The sequence below is a fragment of the Pteropus medius genome, unplaced genomic scaffold (assembly GCF_902729225.1).
Source record: "Pteropus medius unplaced genomic scaffold, Ma_sr-lr_union100, whole genome shotgun sequence".
Taxonomy (NCBI): domain Eukaryota; kingdom Metazoa; phylum Chordata; class Mammalia; order Chiroptera; family Pteropodidae; genus Pteropus; species Pteropus medius.
In genome coordinates, this window is record NW_024349519.1 from 25,409,530 (window position 1) to 25,429,320 (window position 19,791).

The following is a 19,791-nucleotide window of genomic DNA, read 5'->3' on the forward strand; positions in this document are numbered from 1 at the left end:
CCAAGACCTCCAGTTCATGGGCTTGCCACCTGAGCAGATGTTTCATTGCGTTCTGGGGATGACTGTTTGTCTGAATATATTTTGAAAGAGAGACAATTAAGGCCAAGAATTAGCCCTGTTTAAAAGACACTCACATTCTGCCATTTAAGGTAGATCTACCTAGCATTTTTTCAAGGAAGCCACGTAGAAGAAATCGAAAACTGGTAGTAATACCCTGTGGTTTGGGGGAAAGAAGTCGCCTTTTAAATTTATATTTGGTCAGGAATGATTGCATAGTATTTCTACAATCCTTTCATCAGTTCTCCTATTGAAAAAAAAAAAATTGTTTCTATGTCTCCAAGAAGAGGCATGACATCGTGATTAAGAGCAAGCCGCAGAGCCAGGCAGCCTGGATTGCTAGCCTACGACCTGGCACCAATTGCCTGTCTCTCTTCTCCTCAGTTTCTTCATCCATATTTACTCTATCAACTGTATTTACATCATAGGATGATGGTGAAGATTAAACGAGAGTCATATAAAACACTTAGGACAGAACTATCTGATACGACGTAAGCCAGTATCATTATCTTCAGGGATCAAAGTACTTCAGATGTGTTCCCTGGATTATTCTGAACCCGGTCTGAACCAGGAGAAAAAGACCTGGGCCAGAGTTAGAAACTTGGAAATCATTACTACATCAACCAGGTGTTCATAATCTGCAAGTTATGGAACTAGAGCTCACGTAAGAGCTGAAATCATAGGCAGCACCTTGTGTTTGTGAGCACGTGTGCATTGCTTCTGGAGGGACGATCCACAACTCTCAGCATTTTTCTCAGAGATCTGAGACCCCAACAAGATTAAGAATCACTGTCTTATAGGAAATACAGTAATACTCACCCTCTATGTTCCACATGGGTCTCCTTAAAAGATAAATAATTGAAACTCCAAGGAACGTATTTTATGAATACAACATTTTACTGGAGAATAGTTTTTAAAGGGCTCCATTTTATATGTCTGGTACTCATTTTTATAAGAGTTTTCTTCTATAAAACAAATTTAAAACTTCTTATAGATCTAATAAGAATGACTCTTCAGTGTCAGAACACGCTCGTTAGTTTTCAGTCCTTTTTTGCAACTTAATGTTAATTTCAGCATGTGTTAGGCATATTAATTTTTAAATATACTGTATTTTTACGATTATTGTTCCTAATGGCTTCTTACAACATGCCTGCATTTTTCTGATTATTTCCTGTAGTGGCTTATATAATGATGTTTTTATTGTTGCAGTTATTATTTTTAATAATTATTCGAACGTCATGTATCGACAGCTCCCTTTAACATCTTCATTATTTAGAACCAGGCTTTTGTGGTATTGCCAGAAAATTTACTTTTCAAGGCCAAGATGTAGGTGGTAGTTTTTCCCTCTTTCTGTCTTAAACTATCAGCCTCACAGTTCTCTCCTGTGATATAAAATGCAAATGACAAACCTTGGTATCTTTTTCTCAGTGCAGATATTTTTCTTATGGTTAGTTTTTAACTTTTTGCAAAACTTGTGTTTATTTTTAATATTTAAAGTGTTATGTAAATTTTAAACTGCCGTATATTTTAAATGTATTTTCTAATTTCAGCTTCACTTTCGACGTTCTCTTGACTCGGTGACAAACCTACCTTTACCTGTAATCAATCCACTGTTTTGTATAATTGATTGTTTGCTAAAATAACGGGATTAGCTAAATTAGAAATAATTTATTCCTACTTTAAAACTACTAATCCAGATCAGAATTAATTATATTCCTTGTTTTGGTTGTATTCATTGAAGTGGACCTGATGTGAAAGCAAAAGGCTTATTACTCTTCAGCTGTGATCGGTGTCATTAATTTTCATAATCTAAGAAAATTCCCTCAGAAACACTGCCCCGTCTGAATCCGAAACGCCAGAATTTTTTATGAGCTATTAATAAGGGGCTCTACTAAATTGTATAATGTTTAGAAGGACTTAAGAAATTCTATGAATGATGTTATTCAATAATACATTTTTATTTTAATGTTTGAAAATGGAATTATTTTTATTAAATTATAATTTTAGAGTAGTGCCTAAGACAGTTTCTTCCTTACCTTAATCTCCCCTGTAATATATTGTCAATTAGCTCTGTTTATTTTTAAATGCAATTCAGAAACCTCTAATGGAATCCTGTGGCAAAGAGAAGAATCCTTTTATATACACAGTACAGATGTGTCAAAACCACTTATGGTTTTGTTTACATGCATGACAAAACTACGAGGCCTGAATGGCTCAACTGAAAGTTACAGTTTAAATCATTCTGCTAAGAGTTCTGCTATCACTTGCATATGTCAGTAATGAAAAATAATCAACATAAGTGTCTTTGAAAAGCAATTTTAGATCATTAAAGATGTATGAATTTTGACGAAGCAAGAAGATTTGAAGCTTATTGAGAAAATGTTTGGTCTCTGCGTTGAATGAAGGGAGGGAGGTATTTATGCCTCTGTTCAAGAGGAAAGGTTTAACCTAATTATCACCTCAGGAAAGATTAAATGGACAGGTACAGTGAAAGACTCAGTCTTAATCTTGACTGTTCCTGCAAAGCTTTTGTGAGAAAACAGAGCCTATTTCCTGTATGAATCCTAAAAAGAACCAGGATCTTAGAACAGCTCATATTTCCTGGTGGACTAGATACAGCATTGTCCCTCTGACGTGTCGTCAAGGGCCATTAGGTAATCATTTTCTACCGAACTTACACACACTCTTTTCATAATATATTAAATTTTCTCCATTTGCTAAAGGATTCTCAATTTTATTCTTTTTTCCTTTATTTCTTATTTATTAACCATTGAAGTTTGACCATTTGTAAATATGCAAGTAACTCGAGAGAGAAGGTGAACGAAGCAGGATTTCTGTGGGTCTGCCTCTCAGGTTGAAGAAAGGCGGCAGCAAAACATACATAAATGGTTCCTCCGGGGCTTCTGGGTTGTGTCGCCCTTTCTGCCGTTCCACTGGGTAACTCTTAGGAAACTACTGTGTTAAAAACAAACTTTTGAAAAATAGAATTATTTTCTTTTCTCCCCACTCCCCCAAGAGTTGGATAATGATAGACGTCATAGCTCTAAATATCTAAAATTCTTTAGCAATAAAGAATTGATTCCATTTGCTCTACTTAGCGAAGTATTATCTCAAGAAGGATCAGGGCAGGTGCGTTGTAAACATTCTAGGAAAGGTAGTGTTAGTCGACCTGCGTACAGTGCTCAGTGTGTCCTGGAGTCGTGACTACATTTGCTAAAACGTGAATATATTGCATTTTTAGAAGCTATGAAGTGCATCTCTGTCGTGTGATGTGAGTCTCATGTCAGCTGCAGCTACTCGATTTGCATGTAAATTCTGAAAATTTCCTTGTCCCATGTGACATTTCTGAAATGTCTGTCTGTTCTTTTTTCCTTTTTAATTTCTCAAGCTCACTATTTGGATAAGATAGTTAAAGGTACTGTATACTTGCTCTTTGTTGACATATCTACATATATATCTATATAACCGTGTATTAGATTGCACTAGGTATGAAAATAGACTGTTTTTCATGCATACTTTGTAAATTATAAATCAGGCTTACATTATGTGAAATGCCTTGGATTTAAAGTATGGAGACTTAAATGTTTGTGTCTCATTTTTATAATTTTGGGTTATCACAGATTTCATTCCTATGTAAAAGGGCTTCACTAGAACCAAAAAACTGAAGATAACAGTACATTTGCTGTTTTTTGTTTATTATTTTTTGTTTTTGTTTTAAGATCTTCATTGTTGGCAATTCAGCTAATGAGCTTTAAACTCTAAATTAAAGAATCACAATTGTTCACTCTCTTATCACAGAATAAGAAATTGCCAATCTAAAGAAGATTCTGGTTAACATATGTTGAGAGAAATCTCATTTATCCTCATGTAGCAACTTCACTGGCTTTTCCTAAATGTTTCAAAATACGTGTGATATCATAATTCGTTTTGTTATTTTCTAAAATACTACAAAATACTATGCATTCTATAAAACAGAAATGATAACAGCACTCAACAGAAAACAGCAGATCCTCATGTCTTCAGTTATCGTAGAAAGAGATGAAAAATATTTTTTCAGAAAATTCCCTTTCCCTTTCTCTTCAGATTATCTATTTTCTATTCCTTGTTTGTGCTTTTCATTAGAATATGAAAATATTCATGGCAATATCCAGGCTTTCATATAATAACTTGTGTGTGCACGCAGTCAGCTGCTGCACCTCTTTGTCAGTGGGGCAATTAAATCTTTCTTTTTTCATTCAAATCAAAACAAAAACATCCATAAAGAAAATTCACCTTTTATGTATTGAATAATCTATAAATGTAGACAGAAATTGTCTGAAAGAAAAGAAGGAGCAAAATTAATCTCATTCTGACCTGATGGTATCCATAAGTATAATTTTATTATACCCCGCCACAAGAGACTGTCAAAATATTCTTCTTTCTGTTAACTCTAATCTTAAGAGACAAAACATCTCTTTGAGATATTTTCATTTCAAGTTTCGCAGTGGAGGAGGGGAAGCCAATATATGAATAATTCTATTAATACAGGCTTAAAATAAGCATCTTTAAACAGATTGTTCCCTTAAATTTTGTCACCAGAACAAGAGTAGCATTCCAATTACAAGAAGCTGTATAACCCCAGTTGCTGTAGCATTATTTTTATCAATATATATTTTATACCAAATTACAAATAATTGTCCAAAGAGATCTGATTAATAGCCAATTATTCTTTCAGTTTTAGAGCATTTATATCCTTGTTTCTGTCAGTGTCATATCAAACTCATAGACAAGAACACCAGAATCTACCTAAGTGTCATCCTCATAAACAGATCATGTTGGCTGCATGCCAGATATCATCAGTAAAAAGTGGCAAAATTGTTTTTTTTCTTTAAATGTCATGTTAGACTGAAACAATTATAGATTTTGGATATATTAAATTATTTTAATTGTTTCCCAAATTTTCCCTCCTTGCCCATAAAAGCAGACAAGATAGGATATAAAGGTAACAGCATAAAAGCCTTAGGGAGATTGTCACAAAATATCACTCTTCGCTATCTGTCTTGAAGCACGTCACTACCGTGTTTTTGTTCAGTCTATCAATGTTTTATTGTGGTCCTTATGGTATTTCATTTTGTCCGTCCTAAGTAATCAAATATGCACAGCTACTACATTGAGTTGGAAATCCTGTCAGTCCTGTCCCATCCGTATGCAGCCTGAATCCTAATGTTTGTTAGAATAGATGCTAAGCTGCTTCACTATTTCCTGGGCTTTGCTTATTCTGTGACAAGGAATGTACTCTTGGCATAAAGTATAGTCATTGATACTGGCCTATACTTTGTGCAATTATTTAATGCACTGTAATTTCACATGAATATACGGCAACTCTGAGGCCAGATAAAATTAATGTTCTCTTTTTAACATCATTCATATCCTCATACCCACTTTCATGCTTTTGAATTTAGAGGGAATTTTTTAAAGCAACAAGGTGCTTTAAGAAGGTATGTCCTAAAGAGTGGCCAGTAATGATTACAACAGATTAAAAATCTATACCAGGGATTCTGAAATTATCTTGTTGAGGTGATTTTTCACACCATACAATCAACCGATCAACCTTGTTGCTTTGCTAAAGAAAAAAAATTTAAGTTAATTTTGTCTGGCCTGAAGCTATTTAGTGGGTTGTTGCATATATTTCTGTCCTGCGCAGGTAAGTGGTGTCTCAAGGGTCAGGCCAATCAAAGATGCCACTTGGATAAGAATTAGATTCCTTAGATAATGTTGCTGTTTCTATCCATGTGCAATTACAGTATTTGTGCTGTTTATAAAGGCCTGTTCCCACTCAGTGTCCCTTATCTGTTTATTTTAGGCGCGAAAACTTTCAATACTCAAATCCCTTGTTTTCCTTCTTTGTCTCTTTCGACAGAGGGTTGTCCCGGCCTGTGCAACAGCAATGGAAGATGTACGCTGGACCAAAACGGCTGGCATTGTGTTTGCCAGCCGGGGTGGAGAGGAGCAGGATGCGATGTGGCCATGGAGACTCTCTGCACAGATAGCAAGGACAATGAAGGAGGTAGGAAATGCCGAGCATGAAGACGAGTGCGTGCCAGAACGCAGGTTCATGGGGTGCAGCGAGGACAAGAGTCGTCGGTTGCCAAAAATATTTCGGTCCCATTAGGTTTGATGGATTGAAAAATGTATGAGTGCTTGATAGAATGATTTTGCTCCCTATTTTCCCTGAAACAAATGTGAGATCATTATCATTCAGGGAAAAGACAGGGTAAACAAGCTACTGTATAATGTACATTGTCCTCTGTTCCTTTTCCTAATCTCCAGGTGACGATTGTCCTCGTCACAGTATTTAGGGCCCTGCGAGTTGGGAGCTCTAAAGCAGTATATTTTAATAACTAAACAATTCAAAAGATGCAAGGTATTTTCTAAGCTCTGCTGTTGAAAGGAATGGATGACAAAGTAAAACAGTAACAGAAACGGTCCCCTTGAAGCTGTATTTCCAATGTCTTTTTATCCTTAACTTTACATGCTGTTAAGAAAAGATTGTCATATTCCACCCAGTGTAAGCCCTGAGTTAAGAAATAATTATTTTCCCCATCGTTCACATCCTCCATGCTACTATATTTTAATTTCAAAGGATGAGAGCGAGAGTTGCCAGCTACTTCCCCGGTGATGGAGTAGTTGACCCGAGAGCTGCTCTGTTTGGCATGCCTTTAGGACGGTTTTTAGAAAGGGTTCAGCTCCCAGCTGGGCCTCTGTGGTCACTCGCTCTGGGGGTTAGGATGTGTTTCCCTACCCCCTCCTTCATTCCCCCTGCTCTTTGGGGACTGTCCTTATGGGCAGTCGAATGTTGGTCCAGAATACAGGGTTTGGAGTCAGACCTTCACTCCACCTCGTAGTACTTATGTGACCTTACACAAGATTCCGATCTCTTCAAACTTCATTTGCTTCGCCTGTAAAGTAGAAATATGAGAAGTTGTGAAAGGATTAAATGAGAGAATATATGGAAAGTATTTAGCGTATTACGAGGCATATGGTATGTTGTATGTAGCAGCGATTATTATCCACTTTTCCTTTTTTTGCTGTCACAAGTGGTCACTTGACTACTTGCAATTCATAGAAAGCGGTCAGAGATCGAACAGCATTTTCCTTTCTACATAGGGTAGACCTAATTACTGTTCTCTAGGAAGCAGAGGGACCAGAATCAGTCCTCAACCTTCCCATTCCCCACACACACACACACACACATGCACACATACACACATACACCTGTGCATGCACACTCACACTTGCTACCTAAACCGAGTAGGTAGCAAGTGTGAGTGTGCATGCACAGGTGTATGTGTGTATGTGTGCATGTGTGTGTGTGTGTGTGTGGGGAATGTTTGTGTCTCATCTTCCTGACCAGAAGCTGCAATTCTCCACTTTGGTTCCAAGCAGAAGCGTTCACTATTTTCTCTATTTTCTTTTAACCTGTACTATTAAAAAACTTGAACCACAAATTCTAAGCTAAAGCCTCCTTTCCTTTCTGCTCCTGAGAGATTTAGGAGATCCTTAGCCCTCACAGCTTTTCCTGCCTGATAGTACTTTGTTGTCCCCACACCTGGTAATCTCAAGCTGTATAGAAATGGCGGCATCCATCGTCCCCCAGCCACAGCCCAGATGGCAACTTTCCTCATTACTGTCCCCTCAGAAGCCCCTGCCCCATTGTTTCTTGTTGCCGAGAGTGTTGCTTTCTCCCTGAGCACAGATTTCAGAGTTTGTCTTCAAAAAGGGGATTACAGTGAGTAGGTTACAAGCTCTCTCAGAGGGAAGCAAACTGCTGGGCCCGGTCTGCAGAGATGCTGTGGAGTAATGTAGGAGCTAATCAACTCTTTAGTATTGTTATCAGCTAAGGAGATTTTTCCCTTTCCTCAAAATTTATCAGCTGTGAATTGGCCTCCTTCCCCCTTTGTTTATTCTTATTAGCATGGAACTGCGCTATCTCTAGCCATTCCTCTCCGAGGGAAAATCTGAGCGGATAGAAGACCTTTGGTTTCTCTGCTTATCTCATATAATTTGTATTCCTGTCCCTAACCGAATTTTGTTGATCTTCTAAGAAGGAATCTCAGTGCCATCTTCGTTGTGCCCTGAAATTGTAACCTAGGTGCCTTATAACCCGACTTGGGGGCTTCTTTGAACTTAGGCGTGGGCTACATGTGCAGAGATGATGTTTGCCACATCAAACCCCAAATCAAGACACATAATCTGGCAACTAAGGACATCATTATTCTTTATATGAGGACAATAGAACAGAATGTTTAATATAAGGACAATACCTGAAATACTGTGACATATGGTAATTGTACCATTATAGATCCATTGTCTAAATTGAGTTTGGTGTGAAACTGGTGAAATCGCCAGAAAGTAGCTAAGTAATTTGATTTAACACATCAAGTAACTAAGGAGGAAGAGAGGATTAAAACGTTGATTTGGCCCTACTCTCAAATTAAACATGTGCCATATAAATAAATAGCTACTAGTCTAGGCTGAGCAACTTTGTAGAACACAATCTTTGGACAAAAAAAAAAAAAAAAATGAAATTTCTTACTAATCCCAGAACTGAATAAGATATATATATATAAAGTTTTTAGAAAGAACGGTTATATATGGGGAAATAGTTAAATATTTTTTCCTAGACCAAGCATCTTCTTTCCCCTACAAAACATACTTTCCTTTACCAAATCCAGTTTCTACCCTCCCCGCCACCCCCATCTCCTCTGTCTAAGCCTAAAGATCCTCAAACTCTGGATTTTGCTAACTAGGTGTCCCTCTTTGCTCATAGATTCCTGGCTCCCCTTTGTGTCCCTGAAATCCAGCCTTAGAAGAGAATTCTTTATATGGAATAGGAGAAACAATAAAGTAGATCGAAGGAACTTACTTTAGCCACTCTCTTAACACTTCCACAGTCCTAAGAAGTAAACCTCTTGTCCAGCTGGGCCTTGTTTCTTAAGGGCTCAAATAAATAGCTGCTGTGTGTGCAGGATCACTCTAGCTTTTCAGAACTAAAGGAGAGCTTTCCCTCACCCCAATAAAGGCCCTGACAGTGACTTCTACTCTATATGGACTCAACAAGGTGCCTCCCCCATCCACTTCTCAAACCTAGCCCCAGGTATCAGACAGAAGCTGTCGGAGCCACTTATTTGGACAAAGGCAGGCAATGGAATAGTAGATTTTTAAATCACAGTGGAAGTCAGAAACAAATAGTCACTGGACCAGGTGATTGCAGATAACGTCTCCCAATGGGCATGTAGACACTTTGGGAAGAACTACAAGATATCCTGTCATATCGAGAAAGTTTTCAGAGCAAATGATCAACAGTACATTCCTAGAACTGGCTTATAAATATTTCGTCTTCAACTTCATTTTCACCTACAAAGTCAGCCTCCCTCTAGATTGAGCCATTTCTTGTTCAGATCCCAGAACTTACTCTGATGGTGAAGCACCAAGGTCCCAGAACTTACTCTGATGGTGAAGCACCAAGATCAGAAGACAGGTGAAGAGATGGGAACTGGTCCCTATCAAATGCTGTGTGGTAGGAGTGGGGTTTAAGACAGTGACCCTGAGGCCCAGTCTGTCTCAGCCCACTGAGAGGCTTTCACTTCTCCTCGACAAGGACATTTTTTCTATTCTCAAAGATTCTATTTGTTATTTCCACCAGGAAAGATTCTTTGGTTGCACATGATCAAAACTCCACTCAAATAATCTTAAACTCTAAAAAAAAAAATAAATTATTAGCTTATGTAACTAAAAATTTCAGAGAGCGTTGCATCTAGGTTTTCAAACAATGATAGCAGAAATCTGGGTGAATTCATTTGTCAAGTCTGCTTTATTCTGTGTTAGCACCATTCTCTGTCTCTCTCCCAAAATGACCATGACCAGCCCTAAGTTTACATTCCTCCAGCGTAACAACCCCAGTATGAGGAAGACATTTTTTTCTGTGGTTACCTGAGGCCTAGACCTGGGGCTGACTCTCATCAGTCTGAATTAGGTCACCTACCCAAAGGAAAATTGAAGTTCTGTCACCAGAAGTGGTATGGATGCTAGGTAGGCAGAAAAACAGATTTTACTATAGGAATATCTATAGCTGCCCATAGCATTTAGTGTTAGTATAGCCAGACGGTATACTTGAATAACTATTTCATATGGCTTTATTACTTTCAGGAGAAATCTTCTATTCTCTTATCTCTTCCCTTTTCCCAAAATTACAGCCTTCTCACTTGAGAACCAGAAAACCAGTGCATAACCTCTGATGTGCTTTCCATGCCCCAGATTGGCAAGTCAGCCATCCACTTCTCTCTGTATAGTTTTATATGTATCATTGCTTTTACCTAGCCTGCCTGATAAGAATCTCATTCAACAGGGGTTTCTTGACTTTAAATAGCTTCCCATATGGTGGTCCCTCTATGCAAGCGTCAAAATGCAACAGCTTGCCAGAGACTATTTTTATAGAAACTTGACATACTTATTAACAAGATGATTTCTCCAAAATACATTATCTCTGGCAGTTGTTACCATGTTCCTATCTTTCTTCTCATTAGAGAGATCTAATCGAAGTTCCCTTTGACATCTTGCTTCCCTGACTGGTCCTCCAGGGATAGCCCCCTTGTGGGTGAGTGCCTGAGGCATAGCACTCAAGCCCTTTCCTGAAGATTAGATGGTCGAGGGCACAAGACTGATTAAAGCCTTATACCAAACTTCGTGCAGGAATACTGGAATGCCAGAATATAAATCCTGCCAGGAATGATACATCATATTTGTAAGTAGATAGAGTTATTGTTGGTCCTTCAGACTTATGACTTGGTGGGGATATGTCAAGAAGATATGTCAAGGTAAAACAGGCTTTTTCAGAAGTCTTTGGAGGCCGATGATAGTAGAGGTAGAGAAGAAAGCACAATTCGGTTGAGGTTATTTGGAAATTAGAAAGAAACAGTAATGAGAGAATATGCAAATGGAAAGTTCAAACTGCAAGAAAAAGTAAGAATGCACAAGAGGTAAAACAGAGGAGCAAAAAAAATGAATGAAATTGTAGTGTAAGTATCAGAATGAGTAGGATGAATGTAGAGGCCATCTAAGTTTGGAGACTACAAAGTGAAAATAAGGAAATATTTGAAAATAGATTTTTTTTAAAGTTCTAGAAGAAGGATGAGACTACTATGTTCTCCAAAAACATATCTAAAAATAAAAATTAAATAAATAAAATGAGAATAACAGAACTGGGAAGAGAGAGGAAAAATTATTAGGAATGAAGGAAGGGAAGGAGGGAAAGAAGAAGGCAAAAAGGAAGGGAGGGAGGGAGGGAAGGAGAGAGGAAGAGAGGAAGGGAAAATTACAAGAGACCATACGTACTTCCCAAAAAGAATTCAGATATCAGAACCTAAAGTGGCACTCAGAGTCTCAGAGCATCAAAATGTATTTTGCTGGTAGAGATGATTTGGGGACTGGGAGGAATGACTATGATTTTAAAAGACCCTACTGGATCTGACTTCAGGAAGGAGGCTCAGGTTAGTCTGAAGCCTTTTGCTATTCACAGAATTTTTAGAACATAGTCAATTCCATTCTAGGAAAAAGAAATCCAGCTTGTGCTCTCAGAGACAAAGGACCCCATGAGCTTCCCAATAGTACACAAGTAATATAGGGTTTTAGCACTTTTTCGAATGAGTTTTAGAAGGGGTGGAAAATCAGAGCCACACAGGCTAGAACTAAAAAACTCTCCTATACTTTATACCCACTACCATTAGCTGCCACCTCAAGCTTCAAATGTAGAAATGGGCCTTGCAGAGTATCTCTTTAGAAACTGGTCTCTCTGTTACATGTAGCTCCACGGTAAGAGCCTCTGAGTTAGTGGTAAGGGTTGTTACTAGCCATAATACATAGATTTTACATTCTCATTGTCGTGAGTTAACTACTGTCAACAACTTGGTGAGCATACTTCTACTCTTCCAATGGATTTATATGTACATTTATGTTTTTAAATTTAAATGGGATAGGTACTGATCTAAATTTGATTCTGCCAGAGAGAGTATCTTAGAGATTTTTTTCATTCCAATACATATAGGTCCATCGTGTTCTTTATAATAGAAACACGGCTGTACTAATTAATTTTACCACTACTACGTTAATAATAACTTAGTTTTTTTTTTTTTATTTTTTTGCTCCTAGTATAGAGACAAATCTGTAGTGAATCTGTGTCTGTGTATATCTGCATATAAATTTTTGTGCAAATGTACAAATATCTTTTCTGGATAGATTTTTAGAAGTGAAATTGCTGGGTCAAGGGGTACTTTAATTTTTAATTTTGATAGCTACTGCCAACTTGCCTTGTAAGTAGGTTTTACACTCCACATTTCATCAGTATGAGAGTGTTTATTTCCCTCTGTTCATAGTCCGTACATAATCATTGTACATAAACAAAATTGTCCAACAAAATGAAAAATATGAATTTTGTCTGACAGCTGAAAATGACTCCATTTTTATTGTTTTAATTTGCATTTCCCTAATTACTAGTTAGATCGATGATCTTTATATATGTTTCTTGACCATTTCTATTTCTTATTTTGCTAACTGCTTATTTATATTTCTCTTGCCTATTTCTTGCTGTTGAGTTGCTTGCCTTTTCCTTTTTAATTTTTAGGATTTCATTGTTTATTCCACTTATTCTTTATCAGGTGTGTTGCAGATGTTTTACCCCAGATTTTTACTTATCTTTTAAGCTTGTTTATGTTGTCTTTTGTCATGCAGAGATTTTCAATTGATATGAGATAAATGTTCATAATGTCTCATTCATAAATTCTGAGTCTTCATAAATAAGTAGAGCCTTTCCTTTTGTAAGATTACACATAGAATTTCATATAATTTCTTCTAATGCTTTTTTATAATTTTGTGGATCGCTTAATGTCCAGTTAATCAAGAACATTTTTAAATATCTAGTGGAATAAAAAATAAAGAGGAATCCAAGGAATCGCATAGTATCTAAGGGTAAGAAAAGGGCAGGAAAAGAAAACCAGTAGGTGTCTCTAACGTGCTTTTTATTTTGACCTGTTTAAACCTCACAATCCCTAGGAACTGAATTCATTCTTTTCTTCACTCAGCAACTATATTGTATGTCAACTTGGTGCCAAGAAGTATACTAGATGCTGGGGATACAACAGTAAACTAAATTATCCCTCAAGGAGCTTCGTGAGACCATTGCCTGAGCTGATTGCGAAAGGGAGTGGGGGCGGGGTGGGGAGTAAGAGCGGTTCGAGGTCTCCAGGCAGAGGAAATAATAATCACAAAAGGTCTCATTAGCCACATTAAGGAGTTCCAACTACTCGGAAGGCAGCAGGGATCAAGTAAAGGGAGTATTTTAGTTAAAGAAATGAAATAATAATCAAATTTGATTTCTGCAAAGATTACTCTGATTAAAATGTAGAGAATGAATAGTTGGGACAAAATTAGAACTTGGGAAACCAAGCTATTGTTGAGATTTTGTCAAGAGGTGACCATGTTGGCCTGATGCAGAGTTTCAGTGAAATGAAGAGAAATAGACTGATTCAAGTGATATCTGGGGTGAAGAAAAGAAGGAACTGGTAATTGATTAGGTGCAGAGAAAAAGGAAGGGAGAAGAGGAAGAAAAGATGGTAGCAGGTTTCTGCTTTGAGAACCTGGTTGGGTGGATGGTGGAACCATTCATTGATAGAGGCAGTATAGAAGCAGTAGCATGTTTAGAGAAGATCGCGTATGTTGTATTTTAAACACGTTAAGTATTTGATACCTGTGTGGCATCCAAGTGGAAATATCTTGAGGGCAGTTTGTGGATTTGGAGTTCAGGAGAATGATCACCCCGCAATCACTAGATGTGAACGTAGAGACTAAAGCCATCAAGAACGCTGTTAGAGACAAAACAAGAAGATACAGAAAACCAAACATGATCTCAATAATGAAGAAATTAATTTCAAGCATATTACAGAATGATGACTTAAAAGAGGAATGAAAGGTATGCCTGTACACTTTAGAATTTTGAAGTCCACAGATGAAACATTGCATCAGAATTTCTATCTCTCCTTCTAGCTTGGAATGGAGAGAGGGCCTTCCAAATACTTTAGGAAAGGAGGGGTGGGCATTAATTATCTTTTGAGTAAAAAAGAAAATGCACTAAAAGGAAATTTGTGACTTTTTATCCAGTCTGTAAATCAAGGTTTTGAAAAGCAAATTAAAGTATCCATAGCTGTGTGAAAGAAGGAAGTGAGAATTTTGACGAGCAGATCAAAGCCAGCCTCGAGGATTAACCTAGGAAATGACTTGGACTCGGAAATTTTAATAATCTGGCAAAATGTGCCTTGTTTAAATTTGCCAGAAAAAAATACCAGGAACGATTTAAAGAACACAAGGAAATAGAGCAAGGTAGAAACTTTAAAGCAAGACCAGAGGTTGGCGAACTATGACCCTTGGGCCCAAACCTGGTTTTGTAAATTAAATTTTATTGGAACACACTCACACCCATTCATTTACATATCGTTTAGGGCTGGGCTGTTTTAATGCTATAAAGGTAGAGTCTGACATTTGCAACAGAGATTGTGTGGCCCACAAAGCCTAAATATTTATTATCTGGCCCTTTACAAAATAAGTTTGCCAACCACTGTTAAAGTCCAATGAAAGCCTAAGGAAAGATGAGAACATGTTTAAAAATGAGAACTACAGCAGCGTTATTAAGGATCGAGTAAAAACATAAACTGTATTATCTACGTTACATCAAAGTACCTTACATTGCAAAGCTTAAACTAAAGAAAGGCTCTTAATTGATAATTAATATTATTATTCAGTGTTTGAATATTTCTGATTTTCTTGAGATTTTTTATGATTAATCCTATTAGATATGGCTTCTATGCCAATATAAATTTAAGCTTACCTGATATTCCTGAAACTAAAGTGGAATCTCGATGATTTTGAGAAGCTATTCCACAAAGACAATTTTGCTACAGTATACATTTGGGCAAGTGGGTAATCAACTTACTAGATAGGCCTAGCCATATAAGTACAGACAAAGAATGAAAAATGTTTTCTCAAGTTATAGGAAGCCAGATTCATAACCATCCGTCACTTGCTTGGGCAAGTTACTGATAAACTCTGCAGAAAAATAACAAACAGTGTGTCCCTGCATCTTGGCTGTTGAAAATGAGATTTTTTTCTCTGATTGATGTTAGCAGAGAGGCTTGTAAAAATGCATTTCCAACTGATTAGTTCAGAAGGTGTCAATCTCATGCAGTTTTATGACCTGCAGACTACATGCCAGATGTACATTTGCTTTTTATAAACTAACAAAGATGAATGACTAAATTCAAGTATTCCTCTTTGGCAACTGTATCAAATATTGCCTAAAGGAAGACACAGTAGGAGTATCCTGGGGGTGAGAAGCTGATGAGGGGCATTTAACCCTTAATTTACCAGATTAGTGGAGAGAAAACATAATACAGTATTTGGAAGTACTTTCTTTATTGTGTAGTGTCTACTTATGTAAAAGAATAAATATCAGGGGAAAACACGAAAGAATATCAAATATTTGTGGTAGATTCTTCTCCCAAGCACATGTAAACTCATTCTAAATTCATGAAGTAAAAAATCTTAAATACAACATAAAACACATATTAAAGATTTCTCATAAAGTTTCAACATATAATCATGAATTGTTACTGAAAGGGTTTGATTTTTTAATTTTTTTTTTTTTTTGAAGCCAGAAATGACATTGGGGTGATAATTCAATAGTCTACTACTTTTAAAATGAGTCTTAATAACTGTGCTTCTATTTTTCAGAAAGATGGAGAAAATATATACTCTATTGTATTATTATAATATATCCTCATGAAAAATAAGCCTATAACATAGTTTCATCTTTCTTTCACTAGAAATATTGAGAAATATTTAGACATTTTTCATCTCCATGGCCTTTTGGCTAAGAAAGTAATATTTTGATAAAGTCACATGAAACTTCAAAGCTCAGTTTCGTTTGATTTTCTTAAAACATGATTTTAAATTTTTGTCAAAGGAATAATATACAGTTTCGAACAATTAACAACACATTTTTTAGAAGTATAACAGACATATACATGAAAATCTGACTATCATAAGGAAACAATATGTAATAGATCTGCCTAGCAGAAATTCTGACTCATATGTTTTCATGTGTATGGAAATTGTGGTAAAAAAATTAAAATATTAATGTAAAAAGAGTCCAACATATAAATTTAATTCAAGTTTCATTATTAACCTTTTCTTTCAATTGCAAGGAAAATAGTAAGTTTTTTTTAGTTACTCTCTGTAGATGAACTAAGTCTCTTTCAGTTTCAAGTGACAGAAAACCCCACCCAAATGGGCGTAAGGAAGAAGGCAGTGCTTTTACTTCTGGAACTGAAAAGCCCCAGACAGTCACAGGCAGCTTCGTGCAAAAACCCCAAAGATGTCACTCTGACTGTTGTTTTTTCTCTCTAGCTCTCGGCTCTGCTCCTTCTGGGACGGCTCCATCCCTAGTCAGGTTCTTCCGCAGCGGCAGCAACATGGTTGCAGCAACCCCAGACTCCCCGCTGGGGAGACGGGGGAGTTCTTTTCAGAGAGCACCTGAAATTCACTCTGGTTAGACAAGTTAGGTCCCATGTACATTTCTGAACCAAACATGAAAGGAAAATCTACACGTGGACTGAGAGCCAGAAAGGGGTGGACACTCAAATGAGAACTTAGAGCTGTTGCCCAACAAAAGGGAGATAGGTGTTGGGAGAAATCAAAAGTGTTCACTACATCTTTCTTCGGGTGGGCGAAACTACTTACGGACGCTGAGCCAGGACTGAGCCTCATCTGTTTCTCACCTCACCTGTGTTGTTGTTGACCTGCTTCTAATTCAATTTAGTCTATTTTCTTTTGTCTTAATTTGCTGTCAGATAACGAAGGGGCAAGCTTATATTCTATTAATAAGAATGGCCCAAAGCAAAAAGCAAAAAGAAAATAGCTAGCGTGGTTTTTAAAAGTTAGAAGTTATTTAAAAACACTTGTGTAAATAAAATGTATTGGTCAAGTAGATACTTTCAGCTGAGTTTGCCATAATAGGGTTACACTAAAACCTGATACTTAAGTTTGGCGATTTTAAAACTATTTTGTCATTTCTCCCGAAAGTGATTAAAGTCCTCAGAAATCAACGTTTTTATTAATCTACACTGACAAATGTAATTGGCAAGCAGATGAAAATTCATGTATCAACTGGTCAGTGATAAATAACTTTAAATGTCATCAAACCATCATAATGTTACACTCTTAGCCACTAATGGGTTGGTTTACATATTTTAAACAAGATACTTACATGGGCCATTGAATGTGGTTTCCTTTCGATGTTCTTGGAGAAGGCACTGGCAAAGTCTGTCCATCACTCTTTTTATGTCATCAACACTAGAGGCCAGTTTTTTGTGTTAGATGTCTTATTATGGCTTACATTTGCCACCTTTTAAATTAATGCCTCCATTTTAGGGAGGCATAGTAGGGGCACAGGCTCCTGTTTAAAATTTGAGAAATGCCTTGCTTTTATTTGGAACATGCCGTACCTTCCTCGGAGAGCGATTTCCTTGAAAGGTGGTCGGCTAATCTCATCCATTTTGTGTTGATTTGCACTTGCTTCATTTCACAGTCATTCTCTGACCCTTTCCCAAATTTTAGAACTTCACCCCATGAAGTTCCCTATCCATTTACTTACTTACTTAGTTAACATAGTGCACACTTACTATGTTAACTTCTAGTGCATTTTCTCTAAAATATAGAAGGCTTGAGTAATTATACTTAAACCTAATCCATATTACTTCCCCCTATGAATAGACTGTTCTGATCAGTAATTTTTTATTTGTTACTCAGAATCAGCATTCTCTGATTCTTTTCAGCCATCTCCAATCCAAACATTTACTCTATACGAAAGCAGCTGCAAGTATTTTGTTTGTATTTTATCTATTTCCAAAAAGTATACCTCATAGGAATTACTCTCAGATAGGGGCAGGGGGGGGCAGGGGGAGAACCCAAATCAGTCTATATGGAGAAAAAAAAAAAAACCAACAAACAGAACATATTCCGCATCGTGGCATAGAAAAGGGAATTCTCTTACTGGTTTACATTTCTCTCTGCAGATGGACTCGTTGACTGCATGGATCCTGATTGCTGTTTACAGAGTTCCTGCCAAAATCAGCCCTACTGCCGTGGATTGCCTGACCCTCAGGACATCATTAGCCAAAGCTTACAGTCACCATCTCAGCAAGCTGCCAAATCCTTCTATGATCGAATCAATTTTCTTATAGGATCTGAGAGCACCCACGTTATACCTGGAGAAAGTCCTTTCAATAAGAGGTTAATGCATCTTTTTCTTATATAGATCCTTAGTGATACCAACAGTTACGTGCACTTTACGTGGAATGCTGATGACTGTGAATTTGAGCAAAGTGCTTTTTCTTAATGCAGTTTTTCCTCTTTCTGCAAATTCTTCACCAAACTTCTCATTTCCAGCATTTTTGACACAGTTCACATACTTTATCAATTTCAGTACCTGCGACATAACAGGACATCCCATTAAGGAGTCAATAAATCTTCATTTAACTAGTTAGCACAGTTGGAAGTGTTTCAAAAGAAGCAATGAAAAGACCCCAAAAGGCAAAACAGAAGTGTACTTTTTTTTTTTTAGCTGAGCTCACTAAATAATATAAATTATGAATTAATGTAATGGAACTGCTAACGGCATGGCAGCAAGATCGCATAAGCTGTTTGGCTGGTGCTTTACAGAGCAGTAATGACCTGAAAATAAACCAGTAAGTGAAAGCAGGTGTCTCGTGTCTCACTGAGCAAAGAAGATGATTTACACTAGAACTCCTGGGTCTGCAGTAATTTCACAGCATTAATGCAGTTAGATCCAGCAGTTGATTAAAAGTTGTTGCACAAATGTTCCTGATTGCCCCCTTAAATCTTGTACTTCTTGGTCCCTACAGATTTACAGATTGCCTCAGAATTAATTGGAAAGTATACTTTTCTTCATGTAAGCACCAGACATATGACTTATGGAAAAAAGCACAGTTTATAATTTTAAAAATTCATCTCTAAATTATTGGTTTGGATAACTCTCCAAAAACCAGATTGCAACAATTTAAAACCCAGGGTAAACACTAGGCATTTAGAGAATGTGAATTGCACTGAATTAAAAGAGACATTGTCTTGGGAGTATTTCAGGTCTGGTTTTTGTGAATAATGATTGCGTATGATACTGTTATTTTATCCCAAGGTTGAATTATCTCTAAATCATGATAATGTTGGCCTGAGAAGACAAATGTTCGTTCTATTTCTTCTACTTTTCCCACAGCCTTGCATCCGTCATCAGAGGCCAAGTACTAACTGCTGATGGAACTCCACTTATTGGAGTAAATGTCTCATTTTTCCATTACCCGGAATATGGATATACTATTACCCGCCAAGATGGAATGTGAGTCCCAGGACACTGTCTCGGTTTAAAGTATTTTAAGTTTAAGAACTAGACATGCTTATATCACCCAGTATGTTTTATTGCCCCTTGTAATATAGAAATATAACAGCCTTTAGACTCTAGAAATCTGCGACAATACATGTGGCAGAAATTTATTCATGTAGTTCTTTAAAAGTTGATTTCATTTTCTAAGGTGTGATAATAGTGTTGTGGTTTTGTAGGAGAATGTTCTTTGTCTT

General features: G+C 37.0%; 1 protein-coding gene across 1 annotated transcript in view; it reads left to right on the top strand.

Moving 5' to 3' along the window:
• The window catches only part of TENM3 (teneurin transmembrane protein 3), a 546,591-nt gene that overhangs the window by 465,314 nt on the left and 61,486 nt on the right, over positions 1-19,791 (top strand). The window contains 3 exon segments of the mRNA XM_039882598.1: positions 5,957-6,103; positions 18,216-18,432; positions 19,433-19,552. Of these exon segments, the coding sequence (XP_039738532.1) occupies positions 5,957-6,103; positions 18,216-18,432; positions 19,433-19,552 (484 nt within the window).